General features: G+C 36.0%; 1 protein-coding gene across 1 annotated transcript; it reads left to right on the plus strand.

The window, feature by feature from the left end:
• The first annotated feature begins 439 nt into the window (after positions 1-439).
• On the plus strand, positions 440-27,706 carry LOC134846923 (uncharacterized). The gene is made up of 10 exons (XM_063864359.1): positions 440-1,025; positions 4,489-4,605; positions 5,143-5,291; positions 5,480-5,570; positions 10,820-11,015; positions 11,498-11,632; positions 15,610-15,753; positions 15,972-16,144; positions 19,162-19,300; positions 22,911-27,706. Exons 1-10 carry the CDS (start codon positions 996-998, stop codon positions 27,551-27,553), a joined length of 5,817 nt encoding a protein of 1,938 aa, XP_063720429.1. The 5' UTR covers positions 440-995; the 3' UTR covers positions 27,554-27,706.

The raw sequence follows: 27,706 nt of genomic DNA on the forward strand, positions 1-27,706 counted from the left end.
AGGAGAAGCGGTTTTTGCCCTACCGCTTTTCTTTCATCCACCTAAAAACTAAAGATCATTTAGAAAATTTTTATCGTTGGTCGATCAAAAAGAATGAAAACCGTAAAGTGGAAACGGATTCGTGTGCCTCTATTGGTTACTTTAACTTTCAAGGCCTGGACATTTTTTGATAGTGGGGTACAATATTATGATAAGCCATGCTGCTGACGATACTGTCCTTAAATTTTACGTCTGGCTACTTTGCAATTGTTCTTCTTACTCGCATCATTTATTTTAATTGCAACTTTTTTTGCTTCATTGAAGCACTATTGGCAACAGAAAATTTAAAAATAGATTGAAATGAAGGCGGTGCTCGGATTTAAAAAGAAAGTTTCAAAAATGGCCATCAGATTGTTGAGAAACGGAAACTTAAATTTTGCGAGTATAAACTCGTGTACGATTAGGTTTCTAGCCCCTATTGATCAGCCCAATTTTAAATTGCATTTTGCATATTTGCAGCTTCAATCAACCATCGGAAAAAATTCTTAAAAAATGACTGTACTATTCGCCAATTAACTGAGCAAAATCTACGCTAATCTTAGTCATCTATAATTGACTTAAGCACGCTTTTTCACATATTTCTTTTGAATAAGTGGTCCAACCGCTTCAGTAAATTTTTAATACGTTGGCCAGTTCTTCATTTTGATGACCAAGTTTGGCTCGTGTTGCCATGTTGCCTTTTATAGAGTGAATTTTGAGACCGATAAACACATACCAATACAAAATTTTATGTTCGAATGTTTTGGAGTTAAAAATGAAAACAGGTCGAATCGGTTGATCGGAAAATAACAAAAAAAGTAATGAAGAACTTTGAGTCATCTGTATAAATAGTTCCAATATCATGTCCTAGTTGGTTATGTCTTACCAAAATGTCCTAGTTTATCCATTAATTTAATTAACTGTTTTTTTTCCTAGTGTTACTTCTTGCTTTATTTCCGACTGGACCGCTTATTGAGATGAGGCTGACAATACTAGTCTGGATAACGGTAAGAGGTTATCATTGTTTTGGGCGTTGAAAGAATATTTTTTAGCCAAAAGCTGTAAATTTTTTGCCATTAATGCTTCCCCTGCTTAACGAGAGAAACAGAAAAACGTGACTAAATTGAAAGGGGGAGATGTTTTTTTTCTCTGTGATTTTTTATTTCCCTCAAAAAACGGCAAGTTTTGATGGTTTCTATCTAAATAGCCGAATAAAAGTTTGCAGCCAACATTTTTTATTACAATACGATTATTGCTGATTAGGCGCTTAGCTTGTTTATGGACATATATATTTTTTCATCAAACGCAGCCGTGCCCAAAACTTGATCATTACAATTCTACAAAATACCCTAGGATTTAAGAGCACAATAGATATGCTTCATTCGGAAATAAGATCCAAGTTGTATGAGCTTTTTGTTTTTTCATATCTTGAAATAATGACAGCTTTTTATTGTTCCGACCTTCGAAGAAAAAGACGGAATATTTGTGTTCGAGTTTTTAAAGACCAGTTTCGTCTTTTTATTTAACCGCTTTTAAAGAAATCAGGGGTGGATTTAGGGAGGGCGGACGCATCCCCCTCAGGTATTCGCCCTCTAAACCAACCAAAGGGTCCACTTTTGTTATTATTTTATGACATCCAATTTAGGCCGACCAATCCTAAATTTTTTCTAAATGCGGATTTTTTTTACCTGATTTTTCAAAAATTTGCCTGCTGCACAGCATTTTTGGTCAAAATAAGGTCTTTTAAGTGTTCTGGGAGTGCTCGGAAAATCATTTTGTCGCCCTTAAAAGAAAGTCGACGAAATTTTCAAAATCCGCGAAAATCCTAGATCCGCCCCTGGAAAAAAATCTTTGTTTTAATATTATTAGCTAAGCGCCGACTTTGAATGATATTGATCTCTTGAGCTGAAATATACAAATTTAGATACTTGCTTCATTTTTTCGCGAGGTTATGGGAGTTTGGACCTTTTAAACGGCAGTCGAAACATTCAGCACTTCGCGCTGATACCAAAAACCTTGTATTATTTCGTATAATTTGTAAAGATTTAAAATAAGTTTTGTTAGAATTAGGCCAACCGCTTCTATGTTTCAAACACTTTTATAGCTGGTACACTACAACCCAGTGCATTACTGTTATCATTATCTGCAAAGAGTAACAGTTGACACAGTTACTATTCACTCAGTGGTTGGTCTTAACAATAAATTCACTCAGAATAAATCAATTTTACGTATATATCATGTGAAAAAAGGATGAAGGTTTTTGACGAGCGCACTCATCATTTTACAAAAATTGCAAGTCAAGGTAAATCAAATTTTCGCAAAATTGATTGTTATAAATAATATCTGAAGTTCAAAGTAATTTACTATAAATTAACAAAAAGAAGCTGTGGTTATGTCTCCGCCTCTCAATCTAAAGGTCGGATGTTCGAGGACCGCATGATCCGTGCTCGTTGCTTGAGGGTGAGGCAGCATTACCATTTATTAAAAATTCTCTCAAAATCTGTTTTGAAGCTTTTTTTAAAATAAATTGGGATTACAAATAAGATTCTTGGTTCTCCATATGAATATTACAAATCAATTATATGATTTCTATAAAAGAGTATTCTGACTTTGAAAACCATTTTAGAAAATCTCTTGAAACTTTTCAAGTCCAAAATCAAAGTTCGTTGAAGGTCAATTGTTATCAAAAATGATTACAAGATATGCAACCATATTTCCGCGTTTGTTCGATCCTAGCAAAAAGGATCAATGAATTTTCATGATAACCAGCGACAAGCAAGGGTATTGCAACAGGGTACTATACTTTTTTCTTGTAATTTACTTAGTTCTTACATGGATTTTGCAATGTAAATGTCTCATTCAACTTTATCAACTCCGATGTTAACCAGATTTTTTAATATACCAAATCCGATATCAGTATATCAGTTTTTTATTTTTCGTTTTCATTTTCTGATTTTTTTTTCTTTATTCGGCTTAAAAAGTTTCGGCTTATAATATATCGGCTTAGAGGCCTTCTTTTTTAAGTTTTTCTAATAAACACTTTTTTTTTCGGCGCAACGTGTTTCTGCTCAAGAATTGTCGGTTTTTTTTCCGCTTTAAAAGAGTGATTTTTGATGCTTATATAACATTTGATTGTCGTATCTCCTGGCATATTTTTTCGAAAGGAGTTTTTTTGAAGATAAAATCAAAGCAAATGTAAGAAAAGTTTTGGTAGCTCAACTTCTTCGGTATTTTTTTCTAAGGCTTTCATCTCTATTTTTGTGGATTAATTTGGCCTGCTATGCGCGGGATTCTGTAAAACTTCTAAAGGTGTAAATTTCCGTTGATAAAATTTCGAAAGACGCAGGTAATTAGGTTCCAATATTTCGGATTTTTCTTAGCAAATTTTATAACAAAGGCCAAAGGCGAGAAATTTCTTTTTGAAGTTTTTCTTTCAATTTGTCGTGTCGGTTCATTTGCAAGTTGTGAGAATAGTTCATTTTTTTGTCGCAATAGCGCGACGTTGTGCATGGCTTTCGTATGAAAGTTCTGCTTTCAAAGTTCTGCTTTCAGTTAAGAAGTCTGAAAACGGACCTGAAGGTCTCATGACTATCTCTCAGGCTAATGTTTGTATAATGGTTTTAAATGCGGTTTTATAACAAGCACTACTGAAACACTGGCCTGAAAATAATTTATTATATTATTATTCAAATACTTTTGGTAAATCGTTGACATGCAGAAAAAAGAACCAAGAACGGATGCATCCCAGAGACCCACGATGGGCACCGTTTTCAAATGTCCACTTTTTGTTTTGTACAATTTGTTGCCATCAGTTTTTGGAGTACCATTTTTAGATCAATTTTCAGAGCAATTTACCTCGAATTCTACGTCTCTTTTATTTGGTCAAGAGAAAATGATAATTCATCGTGTTAAACGTTTTTTTTATAAATAAAATAATACTTGTTTATACGGATCTTTCATAAATTCAATATATAATGAGTTAGCTTGTGAACAGATAATTATGGCTAGAATCCAAACTGCTCAGGAAAAACTATTTCATGTTTTGTTATGAAAGAAAAATAGTCTAGAAATAATTTAAACATTTTGGTAATGTCGCATTTTGAATGGCTGCACTGACATCTTTTGGAACAATCTTATAAAAATCAAATTTATCAACAGTCCAGGAATTGTCAATTTTAATTTAGATAGTGAAAAGTTTATACTTAGACTTTTAAATTTCTGTTGCGTTTAAACCAACTTTTTTCAGTCTTTTTTAAAAATGCTTTTAAAATGCCTAAAAAGAGTTTTTTCTTGAGAGCTCACGAAATAAAACCAACCGTTTTCTATCTGTTCAGTGAGCTTTTTTCTGTTCAGTGAGGTCTATGGCAAACAAACGAGATTTGTTTTTGTTTGTGGTCGTCATTTTGTAGAAAACTCCTTTGGATAATCGCGATGCTTTTTAAAATGGCTCTTGATTATGTGTTGTTTCAGTGTATGCTGTGGGTGGGGTCGAGTCAGACTCAGAGCAGACTGTACGACATCTGCAAAGTGCCAGAGATAACAGAGAGCGGCACTCTTCTCACTCCAAATAGAGTGACAGGTCAACAGGCAAGAAGAACCAGAAGCATTTTTGATGGGCATTTGGAACCGAGAGAATGAAAGAAATAGTTTACCATCTACTTTTAAATGCCATTAATATCTAATAAAATAAGTGGTTAATTTTTAGATTTGGGCTCATAATTAAAGGAGCTCTATTTCAACCTTAAATAAAATACCTCTGGCTGTTAGACAATAAAAGAAAAAAAAGTAAAATTATTTTAAAAAAAACTAATTTACTCCACAGTTATTGTGTGCTTTACAGTAGGGACTTGCATATCCCTAGAAACTGCTCACAAAGGCATATTTTATCTTTCATTTTTATGGTACTGATTTTTTTTTATCAAATGGGATTTTTCTGGGGTTTCCGGTTTTTGCTAAATTGAACGAAACTAAACAAAAACCTGCTTTTGATTTCGAATGTTTTTCATTAAACTGATGACAGAAAAAAAACTTTTTAGTTCTTATGTTTTCAATACTGATTTCATTCATTAAGCCTATTTTAACTTTGTTTGATATATCTAAAATGCTCATCAATGTGGGGGATAGGGGTATCCACTTAGTCTGACTTGCGAATCGACCATCATCAATCCCGGTGGAGGAGGATCAGTCCGCTTCTACTTCAACTTGTTCGACTTAGAGTACAAAAACTCGAAAGATCGCTGTCAATACGACTACCTGAAGATCAACGGCCAAAGGTACGAAAAAAAACAGGCAGGTGAAAAGAGGATTGTTGCGTCAGTATTCACACTCAAGTCTGAGTTTATGAAAACCTGATTTGAAAAAATTTAGTTATCTTTTAGAAATTGAAACAAATCTTGTTGCTTTAAAAAACAGAAGACAACTAAAGATGATTACTATGATAACTAGCTTTGTTTACCTGCAGATACTGTGCCGGTCTGAGCAACTTCGAACTGTGCCTGAATGAAGCTGAAATTGAGCTGCAATTCATATCTGATGACTGGGAAGGAACTCAGGTGAAATTCGATTTTAACCTCGAAAATCGTTATATTTATTTTAGGGTTTTCAAATTTGTTCATACGACAACTTGCAGGTAAGAAACGTAATTGTTTTTCACCTATTCACGCTGACACGTTTTTCTGCAGTTTAGAATATCAGATATATTTTTAAATACGATTTCGTATATGAAATTTAAGATGAAAAACGACCTTCGTAATTAGGCTTTTTTTTCAAATGATCAAATTTCGAACAGACAAGAGTTCAGTAATTCGAATCTCGTATTGATCGAAGTTCCTGTCTTACAGAATCAAAGATCATCTGGCATCTTTTTTTGCTTTTGAACCAAGTTTAAATCAAATAATTCTGTGTCTTTGGTACAGAAGCAACAGCTAGCTCTTCCTGCAACGACAAAGATCTGTGGTTGAGCGGAGAGTACTGGTTTAGAAGCATGGTCCGAGCGTTTTAATTAGTCCAATTCAAACGCTCGTTTATAAGTGTGGTCCACCCAGGCCACTTGAAATTTACTTGTGCCTCTGAAGTTTTCTTTAAAATGAAATTTTAACACTTGCGATAAGCAAGGGTATTGCAATTGGGTACTAGACTTTTCCCGTAAATAACCTAGTGCATAGTATATCCAATTTTATTATTTTTTCTAGCCAAGTTGTAGGTATGAAAGCTACAGTTTAACAGCTGGTCTGAAGCTATGAAGTAATACTCGGTCTCCAGCTGAAAAAAAAATCTGATAGAAATTGATTTCTTTTTGTCGGTTTTGTTGTTATGTCAGTTTACTGGCCGGGCTTAATTTTTGTTACTTTTTTGGTAGATTTTTCAAGTATATATTTTTTTATTTTTTAAGAGGTTTTTGCATTTTTTTATTTTCTGGTTTTTTACACGCCAAAATTTTCCGTTATAAAATTTTTTTTTCTTGGAAAACAAAAAATGCTCTAAATTTTCAGTTTTTTTTCGGATGCATGGTTTCTGATGCATTCTTCTAATCTAAAATTGCTTAATCTAAAATTAGAATTAGTTTTAGAGTTAATTCAATGGGTTGTTTTGGGATTGAGCAATTTTGTTTACTTTCGAGTCAATTTGATGGCTTGACTATTGTTTTGAAATAACAAAAATTTTACAAAAGAAAAATTCATGATTTTTCATAATAAATTTTGATTTACTTTTGAAATTTTGATTTTACTGTTTTGTCTGCGAAGGTACTTCCGAGTGTTGCACGAGATTAGGGAGTGCGGTTCTTTTTGGCTGAGTTTTTTTGTTTTGTTTTTTGTTTGTTTTACGGGCGTTTTTATTATTGTAAACTTTTTTTTGCTTTAATTGATGTCCAGCTCTCTTAGCGATTCGTCTCAAGTGCATAATTAAAAAATTTGATATAATTGGATTGTTTTATTTATAAGTTTTCAAAGTTTGTTTTCTGCAAGTTCTTTTTCGTGGAAATTATTTGAAACAATAGCTTCCTTTTTTAAATATTTTTCTTCTTTCAGTGTTTTATTTTATTCTGATCTTAGTTTTTAGAAAATTTTTTAGTTTGAAAGTTTTGATTTTTTGTCTAATTTCGAGCGAATGAGCTTATTTATGCTTAATTCAAGCCTTAAAAAGTTAGTTTTACTCTAATGAAGTTATTTTTTGGAATTTTTTGCTTCATCTTAGGAATGACAAAAATCTTCAAAAAATTGGGGACAAATTTTGAATAATTATTAAAAAAATTTTTATTTTTTTTTGTTTTCCTTGTTATTTGTCTTCGAAAACAGTTTTTCAGTTTGCATGTTTTATATGAGTGGCTTTAAGAGCTGAACAATTAGAATCTGTTCAATTGAAAAAAGAAGTAGTTGTGAAACTGTCTGCGAGATTACGATAAAAACGAACCTCGTATAGAAACCCCAAAGGAAAAACATACATCCCGCAGCGGATCCATTTCAGCAAAACTTTCTGAAGCACGCCAATAAAGTATAAGAAAAATGTTCGGTAAAACTTTAATCAATTAGCTAATTTTTTTATGACGATACGGTTTTAACAAAAACTGGCCAGTTTTTCTTTTCTGAATATACATAGAGGTATTTCAAAAACTTCTGCAGAGAATGACGATGTAAGATCTTTTGTGGTTTCATGGAATGTTTTAATGGGTTTTGTTGGGTTTAATGTTATCCTTAGTTTCCAGAAAAATTATTAGTTTTCAGTGACACATGAAAAAATATGAATATTTATCTTCTATTGCCAGCCTTAATTTGCTTAAATAAAAATTAAAAAACGAAGGTTCTTTTTTATTCCGAGATGCGATATGGTCATTTGTCTTAGTTTTCATATAAAGCGTTAAACTTTTTCAGGCATTCAGATCAAATTGGTGCAGCTAATTTGATTTATAATTCCATGATTTCATTTGATTTACCACAAAACCAGAAAATGATAAAAATTGCGAACTTTTTGTCGACATTAGAAGTTCATCTTTTGGTATGTTTTTTAAACGTAGACGAATGTTTTGTTCGTAACTTTTTGTTCGTAAAAAAGTAGTTTTGTTCGTAACTTTTTCCTTGAAATTTTTCCTTGAAATGTTTGACTCAGGTAACGGTCTAAGAGCTTCTCTCTCGATTAGCTAGCGAACTCAAACAAAGACCACTCTATGGATTGTTTGCCCAAGCGTGCATCTCTGATTAAGCAAGCCTTTTGCCGAAACTTAAGCAGTATGGTTTATATCAGAACGACCTCTTGATTTTTCCGACCGTCAATTATCTGATGTAGTTTTTGTCGTAAAAATGAGTTTATGCTAATAAGGTGACCGTGTAGCATATTTAAGCTTAATTTAAGCCGTGAAAAATTAGTTTTACTCAAGTTAAGGGTAGTTTTTGGAGTTTTTAGCGCAATTTCGGGAATCAAAATCTCGAAAATTCAAATAATTTCTGCAAAAAAATTGAAATTTTCTTAACGACAGCAATTTGAGAAAAAAAAATTTGTATTTTTTTAAGAGCAAGGTCGGCACATTCTGAGTGGTATCAAAGCCCTTTCAGTCTTGGTTCGAATGACATTTAAAATTTCCAAAAAGTTTTCCCAGTGTCGAGCAAAACCGGTTTGAATTTTTTGATTTTTTGTTCTAATTCGTGCGAATAAAGCAAGCAGCAGGCTTTTTTTGTTTTCCACGCAAAATTAATTACCACAAATAATCATCGGACTGGGTTGAGTGATATATCATATCAAAGCGTGATTCAGTCGTAATTCGAACCACAGAAAAAATTGTCCAAAAATTTTTTCCCATTGTCGAGCAAAACCGGTTTGAAATTTTTTGATTTTTCGTCTTATTTCGAGCGAGTGAGCAGCCTTACATAAGCTTATTTAGGCTTAATTTAAGCCCTGAAATTTAATTTCTCTCAAATGAAGTTAGTTTTTGGAGTTTTTAGCTTCATCTTAGGAATCAAAAACTTTTATAAAATTTTTTTGTTTTTGTTATGTGTCTTCAAAAATTGTTTTCCAATTTGCATATTTTACAATGATTTATTTGTTTTGAATTTCTTACAATGATCCTTGTTTATTTTGAATTTCTATTAAACCTGATGAACTTTTTTCCACATAAACATTTTTTTTAAATAAGTTACAGTTCTCTGGTTCGATTCACTTGTTTTCTTTTTCACTGTTTATACTTGTGTACCTCTTTCTATTATTTAAACTCGTCGATTTTTAAGGCGCTTTTCCTCTGGTATAGAGGTAAAGAATGCGAGTTCTGAGGTTCGATAACTTGCTGGATATTTTTGAGTTTTAAGAAAATGATATTGCTTTTTTATGGAGTCTCAAAATTGTTCAAGCCCTCTCAGTTGATCCAGAAATAAAGCACAAGCTTTCGGAACAGAAAGTCTAGGGTTTGATTTCCCGCCGTGATTTGTCTTCTTTCATTGTATAGAAATTATTTTTGCGAAGTTTTTTATTGTCGGCCTATCTCTTGTCTAACTTTTTTTGTCGGCTTACTTTCCAAAGCATGGAATATACATTTCTTAAGTCTCAGTATCTTTCCAATATAATAAGTTCTGACTGTAATTGGAAATAGTTCTTAGTCGGTTATTTAGCTAATTTTCATTTTGTATAATTGTGCTGATTTTTCTTTTTTTTTTCTCTTGCTTAAATGGGTTTAGATTTGCTATATTGGTAACCCTATTTTGCGTCGGTGAAATTGCAAACTAGTGTTCTGTTTTTTTTTTGCGTTCAGAGTATAGAGCGGAAAAAGTCGAATATGTAGTTTTTTTTCGAATTTTCATTAATAGTTTTGTCGACTTAGTTGCTTCTGCCTCATTTTCTTTTTGCTAATTTAAATTGCTATGTTTGTGTTATACCGCAAGTTTTGCGAAGCTCCGTTTGGCCTCTGTGATAGTATTGCTTTTCATTTTTTGTCGGCGTGTTGGTGTTGGTCGCGATATTTTGGCCTGTGCTCTGTTTTTTTTCAGCCGATTAATTAAATCACTTGTTTTTGTTCTTAAACTTTTGCCACTGTTAACATCGGTTGAGTTTTGAAATTAGTTTTGTGCAGATGATTTTTCGGTTTCCTGGTTTTCGACCGAAGCTTTGTCGTTTTTTTTCCGTATGGTAAGTTTCGTTCAAATCAGGGCGTGTATTATGCACAAATGTCTATGTAAAAGTTGCAAGGATTATTTTGTTGATGTTTCAGTTTTTTAATTCTTCTTGGAGTAATTTTTACGTTGGTTTTTTCAAGTAGCTGAGCATTTTTTAATTAGTGAGTCAACAGTGTGACGTTTTATGGAAAGTTTAACTAAAAGTAGTAAAAATAAGATGTTTCAATTTGCGTTTATTGAAACCTCGTCGATTTTTTTGTTCAGGTGAAATGTATCCATAGACAGATTATACTAAAATCATTGACTTTTGAAATTGTTTTATATATAGAAATTGTTTATTGAAAATGTTAATATATCGGTTATTGTTTTGAATCGGTTACAGTTCTATTTCATCATTGTAATAATTCAATATTTGTTTTTTATTTTCTACGTAATATTTTAAGGCCTGGTGTTTTCTCTAAGTGATTTTCTCAGTGTTTTTTTTCTGTTTACTTGCATTCATTACTCTGTTTACTTGCATTTCTGTTTACTTGCATTTCTGTTCCGTGTTTTTTTTTCTGTTTACTTGCATTTTTTTCTGTTTACTTGCATTCATTACTTTTCCAACTGTCTGTTTTGCTATGTTTGTTCAAAGAAATCTTTCATTCTCTTTGAGTGGTTAGTTTGTCGGATAGTACATATTTAGATGTCTTTGTTTCTCATTTCAGGATCTGTACACTGGCTTTGAAATCAGAATCACCATATCACCCACCGAGCAGTGTCAGTGCACGACTGTGGCCGACCCCCAGACGGGGGAGGGAGGGGGTGTATCGTGTGTGTTCCCCTTCAAGCATAATGGTATCGAGAGACACCAGTGCGTGGGCTCAGCGGCTCCCTTCTGTGCCACTTCTGTCACTCAAACCGGTTTGATATCTACCATTTTTTATTGATCTGATTTCTTGCATTTCTCGCTCTATTATTTGTAAAGGATTTTTGACCTTTTTATAATCTGTGTTTTTCGCAATATTTTTCTCAAAATGTTTTTTGAAATATCTTGAAAGTTTCGACCAGAAAATTCCCATTATGAAAATATTTGAGCCGGCGTTATGACAAAACATCATGGGCTGCGGGTTTTTGATTTTGGGCCGTATAAACAAAAAAAAATAAAACATTTTTTGCTAAAATCCTCACGGTCAAAACTTTAACTAAGAGCTTTGAACATCATGACAGCCCTGAATGATAATTAACAAATGTTTTTATAAATATAATCAACTTATGTGATGATCATCATTATATTAAGATTTTGTTGACCCTGCTGCTTTCCTTCCGAGTTTATTTGCGACAAATTTTCATTTGAGACTCTGAATTTGTGATTATTTTGCTTGGATTAATGTTTTTCTTTTTAGCTCCCACCATGGAGGTAGATGGCACCAGAGCACGATGTTCAGTCAACAATGATTGTGTCTACAGTGGCGTTACTCTAGAGCAATGTCAAAATCACTGTCTCAGCAATGAGTTTCCTGACACATGCACCGCTGATGGTAACTTACAGAAAAATTATTGTTCACAAAATACTAGACGTATCCCTTGAGCGTTTACTTATCTTTCTTAAAAAGCAAACAACTTATAACTTCCGCTGTGCTTATGTGTATGTACAGAGCTATGGTCTTATGTATTTCACCATGTTGGTCACTACGACCATCGTGATCGTAATTGAGAATGTTTTGACCGTCTCGACGGAAAACATCTGCGAGCCCAAGAATTAATGTCATCGAAAAGTTACAAAGCATCCGACTAATTGTGCTTGATACCAAGATTGCCGAGACTGATAGAACCATGGCAATTTAAAAAGCACTTGGTTATCAAGCCCAATAATGCGGCAGTCTTCAAATCGAAAAATCAAAAAGTTGATGCGCAAGTAGTCGTTTCAGCCTTAATGTTCTGATAAATTTATTTACAAAAGCGTAGTGTCATGTTACGGTTTTTTCAACCTAGTTCGCAAATAAAAGCAATATTTCTTGGTGTCACTTTTGCATTTTTCTATCTGTTTGCTTTTGCTGCATAGAATAACATTTCTGCATCTGGTTTGTTGGTTGCAACTGGTTTTTTGCATTTGAAAAACAGGTATTTTGTAAATGTATGGGATGATAAAAATGTATGAGAACTACTTTAAAAAAGTTGCACCAATAAAAAGACTCGCTACTCCCCTGTATGCCTGCATATTACGCTACTTTACTTTACTTCAACCGATATTCTGCGGCCTTCAAAAAACTTTCAGTGGGTCGTTTTTGTTACCCATTTCTTGCAGATAATTTTTTTTTGAAAACTGTATTGCCAAATCTAAGATTAAAGGTTCAGTCAAAGAACATGTTCTGGGAATTTCCCATGCATAAGCTGCTACGCCCTATTTTCTGTTGAAAAAGAGTTATGGCCCTAGAATAAGTGCAAATTGTGAAATTTTGAGTTTTTTTGGAGCTTTTTCCTTTTCTTAAAAACTAAACTCTAACACTGAGATTAACGGTTCAATCGCAAAAACCAAACGTTTTCTGTTTTTTTCCGCAATTATGAGGTCAAGGTATGAATTGGAAAAACAGGTTCTGGGATGTTTTTGTGCCCAGCTGGTGTTGCCTTTTTTATTGAGAAAAAATATGGATTTAGAAACTGGAAAAACTTTTAAACGTTTGTCGGTTTTTTGGTTAATTTTTAGTCGTTCTCAAAAACTGCCCCGCTAAAATGAGAACAAGTTTCAATCGGAAAAAGTTCCTATTGGTTATTTTTTTAATTTTTTTTAAACTACAGTGCCAAATTTGAGATTAACGGTTTAACCACATTAATTAGCTGTAAAAATATACCTTCCCTAGACAATTTTTTGAAGCGACGAATCCGCTATGGTTTCATTACACAAATGATTTTTTGACCAGTATTTGGTTTTTGTTCAATTTCCAATAACGATCGATCCAGTACTGAAAAAAAGAAATCAATCAAGCTGAGATGTTTCAATATCCCCTGTAAAAGCATGTTCTCCATATTTTTGATAGGAATCAGCTATCCACTTGGTAAATATTCAGTTTTTGACATTTTGGCGTAATCTGAAAATAACGCAAAATTTTTTGCATCACTGCTTTTCTTGAAGCATTTTTAAACAGGTATCTCCTGCTTTAGCTTGGGCCCCTGCTGTTTAACTTTTGTTGCGCGGCCTTAGGGCAGATGCTAGTACATGCAGCGCTGAATTCGACCGCGATTTGTATTTTCTGGAAAAGCTTTTTTTATTGATATAGAAAAATTACTCAAAAATGGAAATTATCTAATTATCTGGTACTAATTGGAGACAACAAACATGCTCTTTGTGATCCCATTGAAATTTTTTGCCGTACATTATGGCTATTTGGTGGATTTTTGCGCATGCTAAATTGTTTTTTGGTGTCTCTAAAAGTAAGTTTTTAACTGTTTCTATTTAAGTTTTTAATTGTTTTAGTCGTTCTCAAAAACTGCCCCGCTAAAATGAGAACAAGTTTCAATCGGAAAAAGTTCCTTTTGGTTATTTTTTAAATTTTTTTTTAAACTACAGTGCCAAATTTGAGATTAACGGTTTAACCACATTAATTAGCTGTAAAAATAAACCTTCCCTAGACAATTTTTTGAAGCGACGAATCCGCTATGGTTTCATTACATAAATGATTTTTTGACCAGTATTTGGTTTTTGTTCAATTTCCAATAACGATCGATCCAGTACTGAAAAAAAGAAATCAATCAAGCTGAGATGTTTCAATATCCCCTGTAAAAGCATGTTCTCCATATTTTTGATAGGAATCAGCTATCCACTTGGTAAATATTCAGTTTTTGACATTTTGGCGTAATCTGAAAATAACGCAAAATTTTTTGCATCACTGCTTTTCTTGAAGCATTTTTAAACAGGTATCTCCTGCTTTAGCTGGGGCCCCTGCTGTTTAATTTTTGTTGCGCGGCCTTAGGGCAGATGCTAGTACATGCAGCGCTTAATTCGACCGCGATTTGTTTTTTCTGGAAAAGCTTTTTTTAATGATATAGAAAAATTACTCAAAAATGGAAATTATCTAATTATCTGGTACTAATTGGAGACAACAAACATGCTCTTTGTGATCCCATTGAAATTTTTTGCCGTACATTGTGGCTATTTGGTGGATTTTTGCGCATGCTAAATTGTTTTTTGGTGTCTCTAAAAGTAAGTTTTTAACTGTTTCTATTATTCTTTTGCTCAGACTACTGTGCAATAAGGGCCAGTGGTTTATGAAAATACCTGGGAACTTAACTAAGTAATATTTTGAGTCCTCAAAGTATCTTATGAGTTATTTTTTTCATAGGAAAGGTGATTTTTTATGCAAGCCAACCAATTGATCACTTTTCATAAACTTCATGCTGCTGATTTAGTGAAGAACTTTTGGCACAGCCGAGAGCAATTTCTCAGAATAACTTGCTTGACCTAACAGAGATTTCTAATCAAAGTTTTACGGGAGCGTCAGCTAAAGGTTTATTTTTGACGATAACTCGGAGAACAAATACCGCGGTCAGATATATAACGAACAAGCGCAATCTATTTGGGCTTCAATTTTCAATGGTTTCCATTTTTTAAATTAAAGTTACCTCCCTCAGTAATACCTTCTTTTTTCTTAAGCTTCTCGTTGGTTCTCTCGATTTTTCAGGGTGACCTTTCGATGAGCTGGAAGCTCGTTAACCACTACAGGCATTTAAAAAAGTTGATACTCACAGTTTGCATTTTGTTTCTGGTAACAATATGACTCTTGGTTATTGAACCTTAAAGGATAGAGTAGAAGGTTTTGACCACGTCTACTATGTATGTCATTTTTGATAGTATACGTAGCGCTGGGGTGAAAAATATGCTTAGATCATTCTTCTATTAACTTTGTTAAAGCATGATTATTTAAATTTGTTACTTTCACTAGCTCGAAATGACTTTATTTGAAGATTGTTTTTTCCAATTTAGTCACAAATTTTTCAGATCCGTTTTCCACAACACGAGAAAAAAATTCTTGTTCTCAAAATCGGTCGAATCACTACTGAAAGGGTTTATAAACCCGCGTGGTCGGAACAACAAGAGTATATAAAAAGCACCAATTTGGTATATGAAGCTCTGGAACAAACTCTGGTGTGGCTTAGTCCTAAGGATACTGAATCGAAATGAGTTCATACTAGCAATCAGAGATTTACGTCGATTATTGCCAACACTAGACTAATATGGTCAACACTTTGTACAGTTTGGTTGGTTTGTTACGAGTGGCTGATTGCTATCCACTCCTTATAGCAAAAATTCTGACTGGTTTTTCTAGAACAAGAGCGAGAATTAAAAAAAAAAAAACTTTTGGAAACCTAATAACGACTAAAAGAGCTTAAAAAATAGTTTAAAAAAATTTTTTGAGATTTTTAAATTAATTCCACCGTTCACAATTTTGATGTTAAAAAGTCAAAAAGCTTAAGGTCTTAGCCAATTTTTTAATCTTACTATATTCAAACTTCGTTTGAGGCCTCAACGACAATGGAACCGAGAGGACTTGCAACTTCGTTTCCTACTCCTCCTCTTCTTCCATCTGTCAGATTGATGAGTCATGTGACCTGTACGAGAGAGCAACCCCCGGAGGCTGGAATATCTACCGCAAAGTCACCCCCAGTTAGTTTCCATATTCCAATTTAACGTTGAAATTTAGTAAAATTACCGAGTTCATAGTCTATGAGAAACTGACTTTGACTGCAATCATTTATCCACAAGCGAATGTATCGGTATATAAAACAAATTCCTCAAGCCCCTATCAGGGTTTTCGTTATTTCCGACAAGGTTTTGTTTTACGCAGACTCTTGCCGGCTCGTTATATTGAACAAAAATTTCAGCGGGAGATCTGGTCACTCAAGGCTTCTGTAACAAGTCTTCCTCGGCATGTGAACAAAAGTGTCTCTCGACGTCAGGGAGGAAGTGCCTTTTTCCCTACGTGCACGCAGGCTCCGGCGTCGAGGTGTTTGCATGTCCCAAGTTCAAGACCACCACTGACGATCTGGAGTTCAAGGTAAAGTTAGAAATGCCACTTAGCTAAAGAACTTACCAATTTTTTCCCTTTAAAAATCTTAAGAGGGTTTGGTTACTCAAGTTACCCTCTTTTATAGCAAAACGAAAAGAGCCAAAGGTTACACCAGGGGCGGATCTATGATTTTCTCGAGGGTCGGGCGGATTTTCAAAAAAAATCGAAATTTAGACCAAAAAATCACGTTTTTTCGGAGCGCGCTCCACCCTCAAAATTAGTATATATTGGCGCCAAAGGCGCCTTTAGAAAATTTTTGGGTACCTCACCAAAAATGGATATCTCAAAATAGTACAAAGGGGGAGAAAAGAGCTTTGCTTTACAAAATAACTCAGTCTGGATTGTGGGGAAACAAAAGTGAACGGACTATGCTTGTTCAAGCCTGATAGCCTTTCATAGATCCTCTGCGAATCGCAGAAACCACAATTATTTATTAGTAGTAACCCAGCATAGGGTTCTGGTAAGCTAAAATTTCTTTTCTGGCCGATGAATTTAAACGACAATCAAACTAGGAGCGTGTTGTTAATGGTAAATAAGACTCGTTTGCAAAGCTGAAGGAGTGCCGTACAAATTAGGCGAAAACTGCTGTATGCCGAAGTTAAAATGTAGATATTTCGAAGGCTGGTCATTTAGCAGAACGAAGAACGACCTAAGCGCTATATGCAGAACGACCTAAGTGATCGCAGCTACTATACAATAATCAGACTAAGTTTAATCTATGGCTTTTGTGTTCTGCGCGAATGCTATTATTTCATATCGGTCGCACATCGCACACCCTTCAAAGCTTGGAAGTTCAATTGGAATGTGTTGGTCGAAATACAATGTTGCTTTATTTTTATTGCAAAAACTAACTAGTTTTTTTTCTATCGGCACAGTTTTCAGATTTACCATCAAAAAATTTACCTTTAGATACAATTTTCTCAGATAGGGTTTACTTTCATAAAAAAGTGTCAATCATAAATTCTTCTTGAAATTCAAAGAGCGCTAAGGCCATTTATTTGTTACTTCGAAATCCGAAAACTGACTCTTAAGTTCTAAGGCTATATATTTTTCTACGTTGAAGTTCGAAGTGGACTTTTTTGAACTGTCGGTTGGCTTTGTTATAAAAGACGTAACAGTACCGATGAACTCTGCGACTTCAATCTGAAGTCAATGCTGCGACTTCAGTTTTGTTCTGTTTAAGTTATGCCTCGCGAAATGTGACGCATTACAAATTTTTGAATTTTTACTTGTGTTCAACATTTGTTTCTGTCATTCGTATTATAAATTTTACACATATATTATTATTACACAAGCAAATGCTTGTTTTATATTACCAGTATACTCTTCTGCTAAGTAAAGTTTTTTTTTTGGTGTTCAATTTCTGTGTTAGTTTTTAAATATCTAATGCTAGACTACGATTGATGCAGGCAAATGTATGAAGAAGCCTTTGTTTTTACTCCTGGAATTTGTTGATATTCTAAGCTCGAAATATAAAGATATCTAAATATGATTTATATTATTTTTTAAATCCTCGACACTGGAAAGCTTTTTTGATTTTTTTTAAACATGGCTCGAATCACGACTAAAAGGGCTTTATTTTGACCTTTTACTCGATTTGATTCAAAAGGTCAAAATTCTGATGATTATTTGTGGTGCCTGATTTTATATGGAAAAGAAACAAAGTTCCTCGAAACACACCCTCCAATGGTCGTAACAAAAACAAGACCACTCATATATCATTTATATCAGGGCAAAGCTCTGAATGTCCCCGACTGCCTTTTAAGCTCTGAGGAGTAGTGTTTGATTTGAAAAAATGATGATTTTATTTAAAAAGTAAATGAATCAAAGTCAAAAACGATCCCCACATGTTATATATTCCCCCACAAAGTGATATATTTTGGTTATAGCAAAGCTTTAAATAGAACAAATAGGATGCCTCAATTCAATTTGGAACGTTTTCTAAGGCATATTAAATCTTTACGAAAACTTAAATTTTACAACAAATGATCACAGGTGAAACATTTTTTCAAAATTTTATCTCAAGACAACAATACCATTTGAAAGATATAAAAATTAGTTGAAAAGTTGAAATTTGTCGGAAGAAAAAAATTTGTGATTTTTTCAAAAGTTTTTCAGAAAACCGAAACGTTTTTTTTTTAATTTGAAATTCCTAGCCCTTCAATTGGGGGCTGCCAGATTACTCTCAGGGGATGCGAATCTTGCCTCTAAATATAACTGCTCAAAACTAGGTGGTTTTCGAGTTGTGGTGTTTTGTTTGGTTTTTTCAAAAAAAAAAATTTTTTAATTTAACTTAAATTTGAAGTTTCAAAATTTGAAATTCCCAAAGCTATAGTTGGGTACTGTAAGAGTACTCTCAGGATTTGCAAATCTTGCGTCCAAAAGTGACTGCTCAATTGGTTTCATTTCCGAGATGTGACGTTTCTTTGGTCATTTTGAAATTTTTCAAAGAACCACAAAATTTTATGATTTCTCAAAATTTGTATTCAAAAAATTTGATCAAAAAATTTTTACAAAACTTGAACTTACCAGCCTTGAAATTGGGTGCTGTCAGAGAACACTCAAAGGATACAGATCTTATTTCCAATATATGCGTTTTTTTTTGAGTTGTTTAAAATTCGAAGCACCGTAGGTGCGTTACATGCTCGTATTTTTTTTATTTGAGATCAGAACAACACTACTGTCGGCTGATATAAAAATACTTCGGCCAGAAACTTCTTGTAAAAAGTCAAAATTCGTCTGGAGAAAAAGCCACCCGAGCTCAAATATTCCGTCATTTTCTTCAAAAGTCGGAAGAAAAAAATACAATGATATGTAAACCATAGCCGAATTAGGAACCAGATACCCTTTTTTCAGCGGAAAATACACAAAGCCGTGTGCAATAATGGTGTAATTTTACATAATAAATTTATAATGTCAATTTTGGCTGGCTTATATATTCTGCTCATTTTCGGTTTGCTGAAATTTTGGCTGGCTTAACTTCCTTCATTGAGTACAAATTTCAGTGTCCGGACGAGCGAGGTCGTACTTTCTCGACGGCTAACGTGAACTACGGCAAACTGGAGGATCTTTCCCTGACAGAGTGTGGCCAAACTGCTTGTCTATTTCGGGAGCCGTGCGGAACCCATTCCACTGAGATGGAAGGTAAAATAGACGAGCAAATTTCTGCATCTCTTTAAAACCAAAAAAAAAATGTGTGATCCTTTAATTGTGTGTTATGATCACTTCTTGTGACTGTACGAAATCGATGAAAAATAAAATCAGGGTAAAATAGTAATTGAATCTGGCAAAAAAACTGACAATATTTTAAGTTTTGTCAATACTCAACTTTTTTACCTGGTAAATCAAAAATAAAGTTCAGTAAGAATTCATTAAGTTTTGCCTTAGTTACTTCTCACCCCTGGGGAGAGCAGAAACTACAGAAAAAGGCTTAAAAAAGTACAAAACGATAAATAAGAATTGTGTTGGTGTTAATTGTCTGACAAGATCATCATTTGTTAATAACTACAAAAATTACCTAAATGGTCATAAATTAGAAGGTTCGAAGCCAGTGATGTCCAATCGGCTTAATTAATTTTGTTTTTAAATAGTGATAAAACAAATTGGTTCCCAAGCTTATCACCCCGTGTTTTGTAACCCCCTTTTTCTTTACCCCCTCTCATATAACCCCAAAATCAGGTAACCCCACTACAACTTAACCCCTTTTTAAAACCAATTGTTAGAATCAAAGTGAAAGTTACTTGAAAAGGATTCGGAACCATATTGTCGGTAAACATCAAGGCTTTAATTGCGAAAAATTTTGCGAACCAAAATGAGTTAACATGCACGCTGCTAAATGCCTTTTAGATTTGAACAGAAATGACCTTGCCGGTAGTCTAGACTTTGATATGAACTTGAAAACGAATCCGACCGACATGATTCAAAATGGTGCACATACAAAACAGTCCAAAACCATTTGAATTTCTTGACCTTGATCTTTTGGCGCCGACAGAATTGATCTACGCTTTGAAAACTCAAACATGGGCTTAATTAAAGATCAAAGAGCCAAAGTTGGAAGAATAAATCGGATGACAACCAAAGGCCTCATGGTATAGTGGTTAAAGCGTTAGTCTCAAAATCTAGAGATCAAAGGATCGAATCCCTGGCGGCACAAAAAATTTTCTAATTTTCCCAAAAAAGTTGAATTTCGGGTTAAAATGATAACGGGTATACCAAGGGTACAATAAATGGGTTAACCTTACAGGGTTGGGCGGAGGGAAAAGAAAAGTCCACACCTTGTATGTATTTATTATTTTGCCGGTTTCAAATCGACTCTAGCTCAATTTTGAAAAATCAAGGGAAATAATTAAACTTGAAAAAAAATTTATTGCTTGGCAATATAGATTAAATAGCTAATATTTAACTCAAGTTCGCCATAGCGCGAAAGAAATGCAAATCAGTTTTTTCTTCGTACACATGCATAATATTCTGCACTTTTTCGTTGAGCACCCTGTATTTTTTCTTTTTTGTAAATTGGTGCCCACTCGAGGCGTTATAAAAATTAAGTTTTTGGACGGAAGCGTCTTTTTGCAAATTTGCGATCACTTTCCATATACTGGGATGCGATCCACTGAAGTATGACTGTATGCCATAATGCCAGCCCTCTACAGCATTTGTTGTTCTGGCCAAACCCGATGATGCCGCATCCCTTTGATTCCATAAAGAAGGGGGGAATTGGGCTTCCCGATTCGGGACGAGACTTTTGATGTAGTTAGATCCAAAATAAAGGCAAAGCTCGTCAACTTTCGCTATTTTTTCCGACTCTTTTATGGTGCGATCGCAAACTATTTGAATTTCCTCCACTATTTTATCGTATGAACTTCCTATTTCTTCTTCTTTTTCGAAAGCCAGTGCGGGTGACATTTTGAGTGCTAAAGCGAACTCGTGGTTAGTTTCGTAATCCTTTTTCAATCCGAACTCCGCGATTTTTCTCATAAAACTTTGTGAAAGATGGAAGAAACATCCCGACAGCTTGGTCTCGGGAAAGGTTTTCTGAAACGCTTGAATAGCGGCCTGCTCAAAATCCAGTAAAATTTTTTCAGGTCTACTATCAGGGACTAGTATTTTTAGGGCTTCTAAGAAACGTTGGTAAGTTTTTTCTGTTTTTTTTTGGCAGGAACGCATATATGCAAGCAGGGGCTATTCCTGAAAGACTAACGTGTATGGAGTAAAGTTGATAAAACATTTTCGGGGTGACTTTGAAAGTTCCATCAGCCAACCAAAAGTTGGATGTTTCAAGCACACGTAGCATTTCAGGGTCGCCGAATAAAATAATCCTCTCGTGATCATTTTGCCCACTGTCAAATCTTATAAAGTTTTTGAAAAGTTCGGGTATTTCGAAACTTCTGGTTGCTGGGGAGACTGGTAAGACTTCTTCTCGTTGCTTGCGCGCTCGTTGTGCGGTGCGAACTAAATTTTCTTTGGATGGTAGGGCTAGTTGAGTGGCAATGTTGTCTGTAATTGGCTGAATGGCGGTTGCGACTGCGACGGTTGGGGTGTTACTATCGCTTAGCTCCTTGATGTTTTTCAAAACTAGTCGAGCATCAGGTTTGCCCGTGGAAATATCGTGATTATGTTGACCCCTCGTTTCAATAAAGTTTTCTCCATCCGTAATTGCTGTTGCGCGGCATTTATGGGTTTGGTACTTTGAGCAGTTCCAATTTGTTGTTGTCTTGTTTTTTCGTTTAAGGTAATACTCGTGGCCTGATAGCATTTATTTGTCTTTCGAAGATTAAGTAAAATGGAATGACGCTTTAAACATTATATCTGATCTGATAGAGTGGTATATCAATGGTTAAAGAATTAGGCAGTATGATTTTTATAAAACTCACAAACGTCTTTTCTTGCCTTCAATTAGCACCATGTAGGTTATCTCTGTTTTAAACGCGTGAGTGAGGGATTATTTCTCTAACTAATCGAAATGCAATTACTTTTGAGATGCTAGAGGCATCAAGTGAATTAAGACTAGCTTTTCATGCCTCAATTAGTAAGCTTAATTGGACTACTCGTGTACTTATAAAAAGGACTTAATTTGAAACAAATTATCGTCATTAAAAGGGGGTTAAATTGTTGTGGGGTTATCACGTTACGGGGTTATGATATAGGGGGTGTAAGCAGAGGGGGTTAAATATCGTAGGGTTAAAGAGTGGGACACCAAACAAATTATATATACTCTCAAACCTATAGTAAATGATGCAAGTTTTGAAGGTAGTCGTCGGCATGCAAATCGAATCGGACTTTATTAATTGAATCGCCAAAACGGCTAAATATCGATCGACGGAGCGCGACAAAGTAAAGGTTTGGTTGGAGTGGCGTGGAAAAAATGATTCCTTGGCCAAACTTAGATTCAGAATAGACTCCTGAAGAGCTAATTTATGAGCTAATATTAATTGGTCAAAAAGGACTTGTTTTGAACAAAATCGGTTTAACCAAATTGGTTAAATCAGTTAAACAAACCAATTTTTCAACCAATAGGTTAAACCAATTGTTAAACAATTGGTTATATTGGACATCACTGGTCGAAGCGCTAGATGGTATTATGTAAGATGTGAAGCGAATCTTAAGTCACTAAATCTCCGCTTCTCAATCGAGAGGTCGCTGGTTCGAGGCTCACCTTGATCTGTGCTTGTTGTTTGGAATTAGGCAGCACTACTCAGTTCAGAAAATACGCAGAAACTGCATGTATGTCTTTATTAAGAGGCAAAACTTTTTATAGGCCAGCTAGTGAGTCTAATTGATCCAGTCATCATAGACGGCAGCAGTGAATACGAAGCGAACCATTTGTGCAACTTCTCATTCGCATCAACTGAGTCCAAATTCTACAAGTTCGTATTTTACGACCTCAACACGTGGTGCGCGGACGAACTTATTTTACAGTCTGCCGACGGTAGTATCCAATATTCGCTATGTTCCGACACTCGAGGCACCGATCAGAGCTCCTTTGAAATTTGCATACCCTCTTCGGAAGCCAAAATTAATTTTGTTACCGGAAACACGAATGTTGTCGAAAATCCGGAAAGGTCAGGATTCACAGCGTCGTATTTCCAAATTGACCAATCAGAGTGCACGGTGAGCCCGACTAGCGAGGCGGACTCCGCATGTTCGGCCGCCGAAGGGCGTTACGTGAACGAGTCTACGGAACTTAGAGGACCCCTTTACCCGCAAGCATACCCCTCAAACTCGGCTTGTCTGTGGAACGTTGTATCGGAAATTGAAGATGTTTACATTTTGGTACGAGCTGTGGACTTGGACTTGGGAATCCCAGGTTCGACGGAGTTTGAGACAACTGACTCTATCGTAGTAAGAGATACGGAAGGTGCCGAATTAGTATACCTTCCGAGTTCTAGCAAACCCTACCGATCAATTTTGACTTTGTCGCCAAATTTGACCATCAATTTTATGTCATCCAGAATTTTCAACTGGCACAAAAATTTTCGTATTGAAGTCAAGTTTGTGACTTTGCAAGAAAATACGGACGAATTTTTGTTTCATGACTACTGCTTGAGCGAAGACATGCAAAGTATTTGCCAGTTCCCTTTTATTTATGATGGCAGAAATTATTCGGGCTGTGATTTTCTAGACGAAGTTGATGAAAGTGTTTCGTGCATTTCGACAAAGGGAGTAAAAATAACATGCAATACTGATATAGACAGCTGTCAACCGGAAACGGCCTTTTTTGTGTCTACTGAATTAGTTTTCGAATCGAACTCGGATAAAGTCATTATATCTTGGGTAATGTCTAGTCGATACTGGTCTTACTTCGATGTAAATATTAATGGCCAAGCTTATAAAACTGAGATAAGAACTCTTTCTGTAGAGATACAAAATTTCACCGACTTTGCTTTGCCTGATAAGCGTAGAAGTGCTGATGAAGCCCCTGTTCTTTACGGTGTAGAAATATTCAAAAAATCATTCGGCCTCGAACACAGAAGTGTATATTTTATAATCGAACCCAACTTGAAAATAGCCCTGAGCGCTTTGGGCCCGAGAGTGGCGTCAATAAATTGGGATTCCTCTTTGATCGTGCAAAGAATTGTTGTAACTCCTCATTTGGACGCATTCGCAAACGCGACATCATTCCAACAACTGGAACGGCATCTTCAGGTGGATCCTTACGAGACTAATGCAACAATCCCTTCTGGAGAAACCAGTTTCGATCTGGGAGCAGTGGTCTCCCCGGGAATTCCCTATAAGGTCAAAGTAGAAACTAATAATTCTGCGGTTGCAATTGAATCTGAAATCTACATACCACCGGTGGCCTTGACAACTGAGGTCAATCAGATTGATTTTTCTTTCAGCGGATCAGGAAAAGTGACCTTTTCTGGGTCATTGACCTCGGATACTATCTGTTCATTTATCGAGTTGAAATCTGTCCCCGCTAGTCAAGATAACTCTGAGCCGCTGCAACTAGATTGTGGATTAGATAACGGTTGTATACAAACGAACGGATCCTTTTATACTGAGATAATCAGCGATAATTTCCAATACGGATTATGTTACGACATGTACATAACAAGCTCGACCCTCGCTAGTAATTCAAAGGTGAGCTTGATTGAAATGTGCCTTGAACCTCCGATGATCAATAGTTCGACTGTTCAAGTAGCCGAACGATCGAGCGAGTCTCTCAAGCTAATTTGGGAGGCGCCGACGCCTAATAACTTCGACGTTTATCTAGCCGATGTCTCGTTTTGCACTGATTGTTCGTGCGCGAGTATTGAGGTTTTGGAAGAGTTTCTTCTAAATGATCCTGAATTGGAATTGGACGGGTTGATTCCTGGCGTACAGTACCGCATTAATTTGACAACTGTGGTTAACCACGGGAATATTGAAACCAAAATTGACTTTAGTGATCCTCTGTCAGTTGAGGAAGACACCTTAGCGATTGATGCCGACCCTGTTGATATTGTGTTTACAAACAATAGACTCTATCTGAACTGGGCCGTTCCAGCTCTAGGGCCAGATGAAGTTGGAACAGTCGGCTTCCGAAATGGATTCAAGGTCACACTTTTGGATAACAATGACATAATTGAAGAGACTTTCACACGAGAAGCGGGATCGTTCAACGATGTTCAGTTGAACTTCGCAAGACCTGCTCATCTGTACACTGTCAAGTTACAGACCGTGTCTTGTTCAGGTATTCAGACGTCTGAAGGATTGGAGCTCAACCAGGTTTCACCACCCGAAAACTTGAAGGAGAACGAGTTCGTCCTCACCGACGTTACGACTACAGGATTCAAAGTCGAATGCAATCGCGATGCTCCAGATGTCGAAGGGAATACAGAAGTGACCTTTGCGGTTGAAATCGCAGATGATTCAGGAAAAGTAATCAGAGATTTTGAACTGGATTGCTCAGAGGCGCAAAGGTCGCAAGAGTTAACCGATTTAGATCCCGAAAATACCTACACCGTTGAAGTGAAAGCGAAAGCGTCTAACGCTAATAGTTATGTTCAATCTGTTTACTCAGATCCTATAAGTTCCAATATTCGTGTACTTCCCGAGGGAGCAGAAATAAAAGCAACCGAAGTTTCGGCCGAGTTCACGCTTCCACGAAGTGCACTTCAGTTTCCCGCAGGAGTTACGCAATTTTACATTCTTGTTGCCGAAGCGGAAGAGATTTCGCCGACGCTCGACCAAGCCGAAACTTTCAGTACTTGGAAGCAAGTGTACGCCACAGACAACGGGGAGACGGAAAATGTTAAAGTGTATCAAGCAACGTCGCAAATGGCATATCCACCACAAAATTCTTCAAACGTTTTCGATCTAGGAAACGATCTGTATATGTTTAAAATTGGCACTGAAACATACAGAGATTGCTTGAATAAGACTGAAAGTGAAATTTGTGACAGTCAGTTGATGTCTGGAACATTCTACTCACTTCTAATTGTCGGTTTGCTTCCTAATGGCACCCGAGTCATCGGTGGCAGAGATTTCGGAGTCTTCAAAACCGCAGATTTGATCACGAATTTCTCAGTTATATTATCCAGCTCAACCTCATTAAAAGTTGAGTTTAAAGATGACATATCAACTCAAGATACCATCTACAACCTCAAGTATCAGTTTGAGGGTCCAGTTTTGGAGGAACAGCGACAGAAGAGATCTGCAGGAGACAACTCAGCTTCTGCCACTACTAACACGACCTCCGAAACTATCTCGTCCAGCAAACGTAAGATATGCTCGAATATTGATGGCGAAGCTGGTGCGAACACAGGCTGTTTCATGTACATACATGGCTTAGATCCGTTCTCTAAATATATTCTTGAAGTGAGTCTCGAAATTGGAGGCGTCAATAGTACTGACACTTGGACAGGCGAAGCAGATACTATAAAGAAAGAGAACGATGTTGGACCAGGCGACGGCGACGTTCTATCCCTTTCAGCAATACCTCCGTTTCTGCAGGATCCAAACATACACGAAGTTGTGATTCTGGTTGGCGTCAGACGCAACAGCCTGGAAAATGTTACGATACCCTACAATAATTGGGACGATGTTTTTGGGGTTCCTGCTGGGGATAGTCCTGCAAGAGGTGTATATCAGCCGTATCCACCTTTTAATTACAGCACAATCGATGAAATTCCGGGACTATCTATTGAGGATGGCCAACTTAAACTGACCATTGGCGAAGGTGATTCAGATGATAATTGCACCTACTGCAACAAAGCTTTGCCAGATGATGACTCAACAAAGTACTATATCTGGTTTATAGGCCAACTAGAAGATGAGCATCCGCTTATTTCGGGGCCTTATGGCGCGTTCAGTGCTTCTGTGAGTAAGAGCAGCGACTTCGCTTCTGCAGGCATCGGGTTACTGTTTGCTATAATCTTTTTCATCCTCATACTTATTTTGGTGATTCTTTTGGTTGTCTACTACCGTCGCCACGGACGCAACAAGCTACGAAAACCAATTGAGTCGCACGAGCACCCAGTTTTTGTTCACAACCCACTAAACGAAGCTGATTTGCAGTCCTGCAGTGAATATCCAAAAAGTCCGGGCTCCGACACTCCGGCTTCTGGAATGTGGGGAGGAGTCGGTGGGTGGGGTAACGACGAAATTGACGGGGGCATGTTTGCCAGATCTCCTGCGCTTCCCGAGGCGGAAATTGAACCCATGTACGAAGAGGACAAGACTGTATCGCCGAACCAAGTACAGATAACTTCGGTTCCCAACCGAAACAGTGTCGTGTCTTCTGACGAGAGCATTCCACGACTGACTACCAATTTCGCGCCGGCGTTTCTGGCAAATCCCGTGGCAGAGACTGCGAACCAGATTGAACCGACAGAATCGAATGCTGCTCAAGATAACGAGGGATTCGTAGCGGAGGCTGAGTTTGCAGTGAACCCTACAAGCCCCGATGAAATGTAAATTCTGAACTTAACCGAAATTTATACCAAAAGAAGTTTTTTTGTTAAATTGAACCGAAACGGATAAAATTAAACTATTTAGTTTTGTAAAATTGCAGATTTTTCCCTTTAAAAAATTTCCTCTGTTAGAATGAAGAATATTTTGAGTGTTTAA

This window comes from Symsagittifera roscoffensis, chromosome 5, assembly GCF_963678635.1.
Source record: "Symsagittifera roscoffensis chromosome 5, txSymRosc1.1, whole genome shotgun sequence".
Classification (NCBI taxonomy): Eukaryota; Metazoa; Xenacoelomorpha; order Acoela; family Convolutidae; genus Symsagittifera; species Symsagittifera roscoffensis.

Bases quoted from the DNA above. Each gene is read 5' to 3' on its own strand.
- LOC134846923 (XM_063864359.1), top strand. From the start codon at position 996: ATGAGGCTGACAATACTAGTCTGGATAACG. The intron at 5,292-5,479 runs GTACGAAAAAAA...GTTTACCTGCAG, and splicing joins CTGAAGATCAACGGCCAAAG to ATACTGTGCCGGTCTGAGCA. The intron at 11,016-11,497 runs GTTTGATATCTA...TTTTCTTTTTAG, and splicing joins CACTTCTGTCACTCAAACCG to CTCCCACCATGGAGGTAGAT.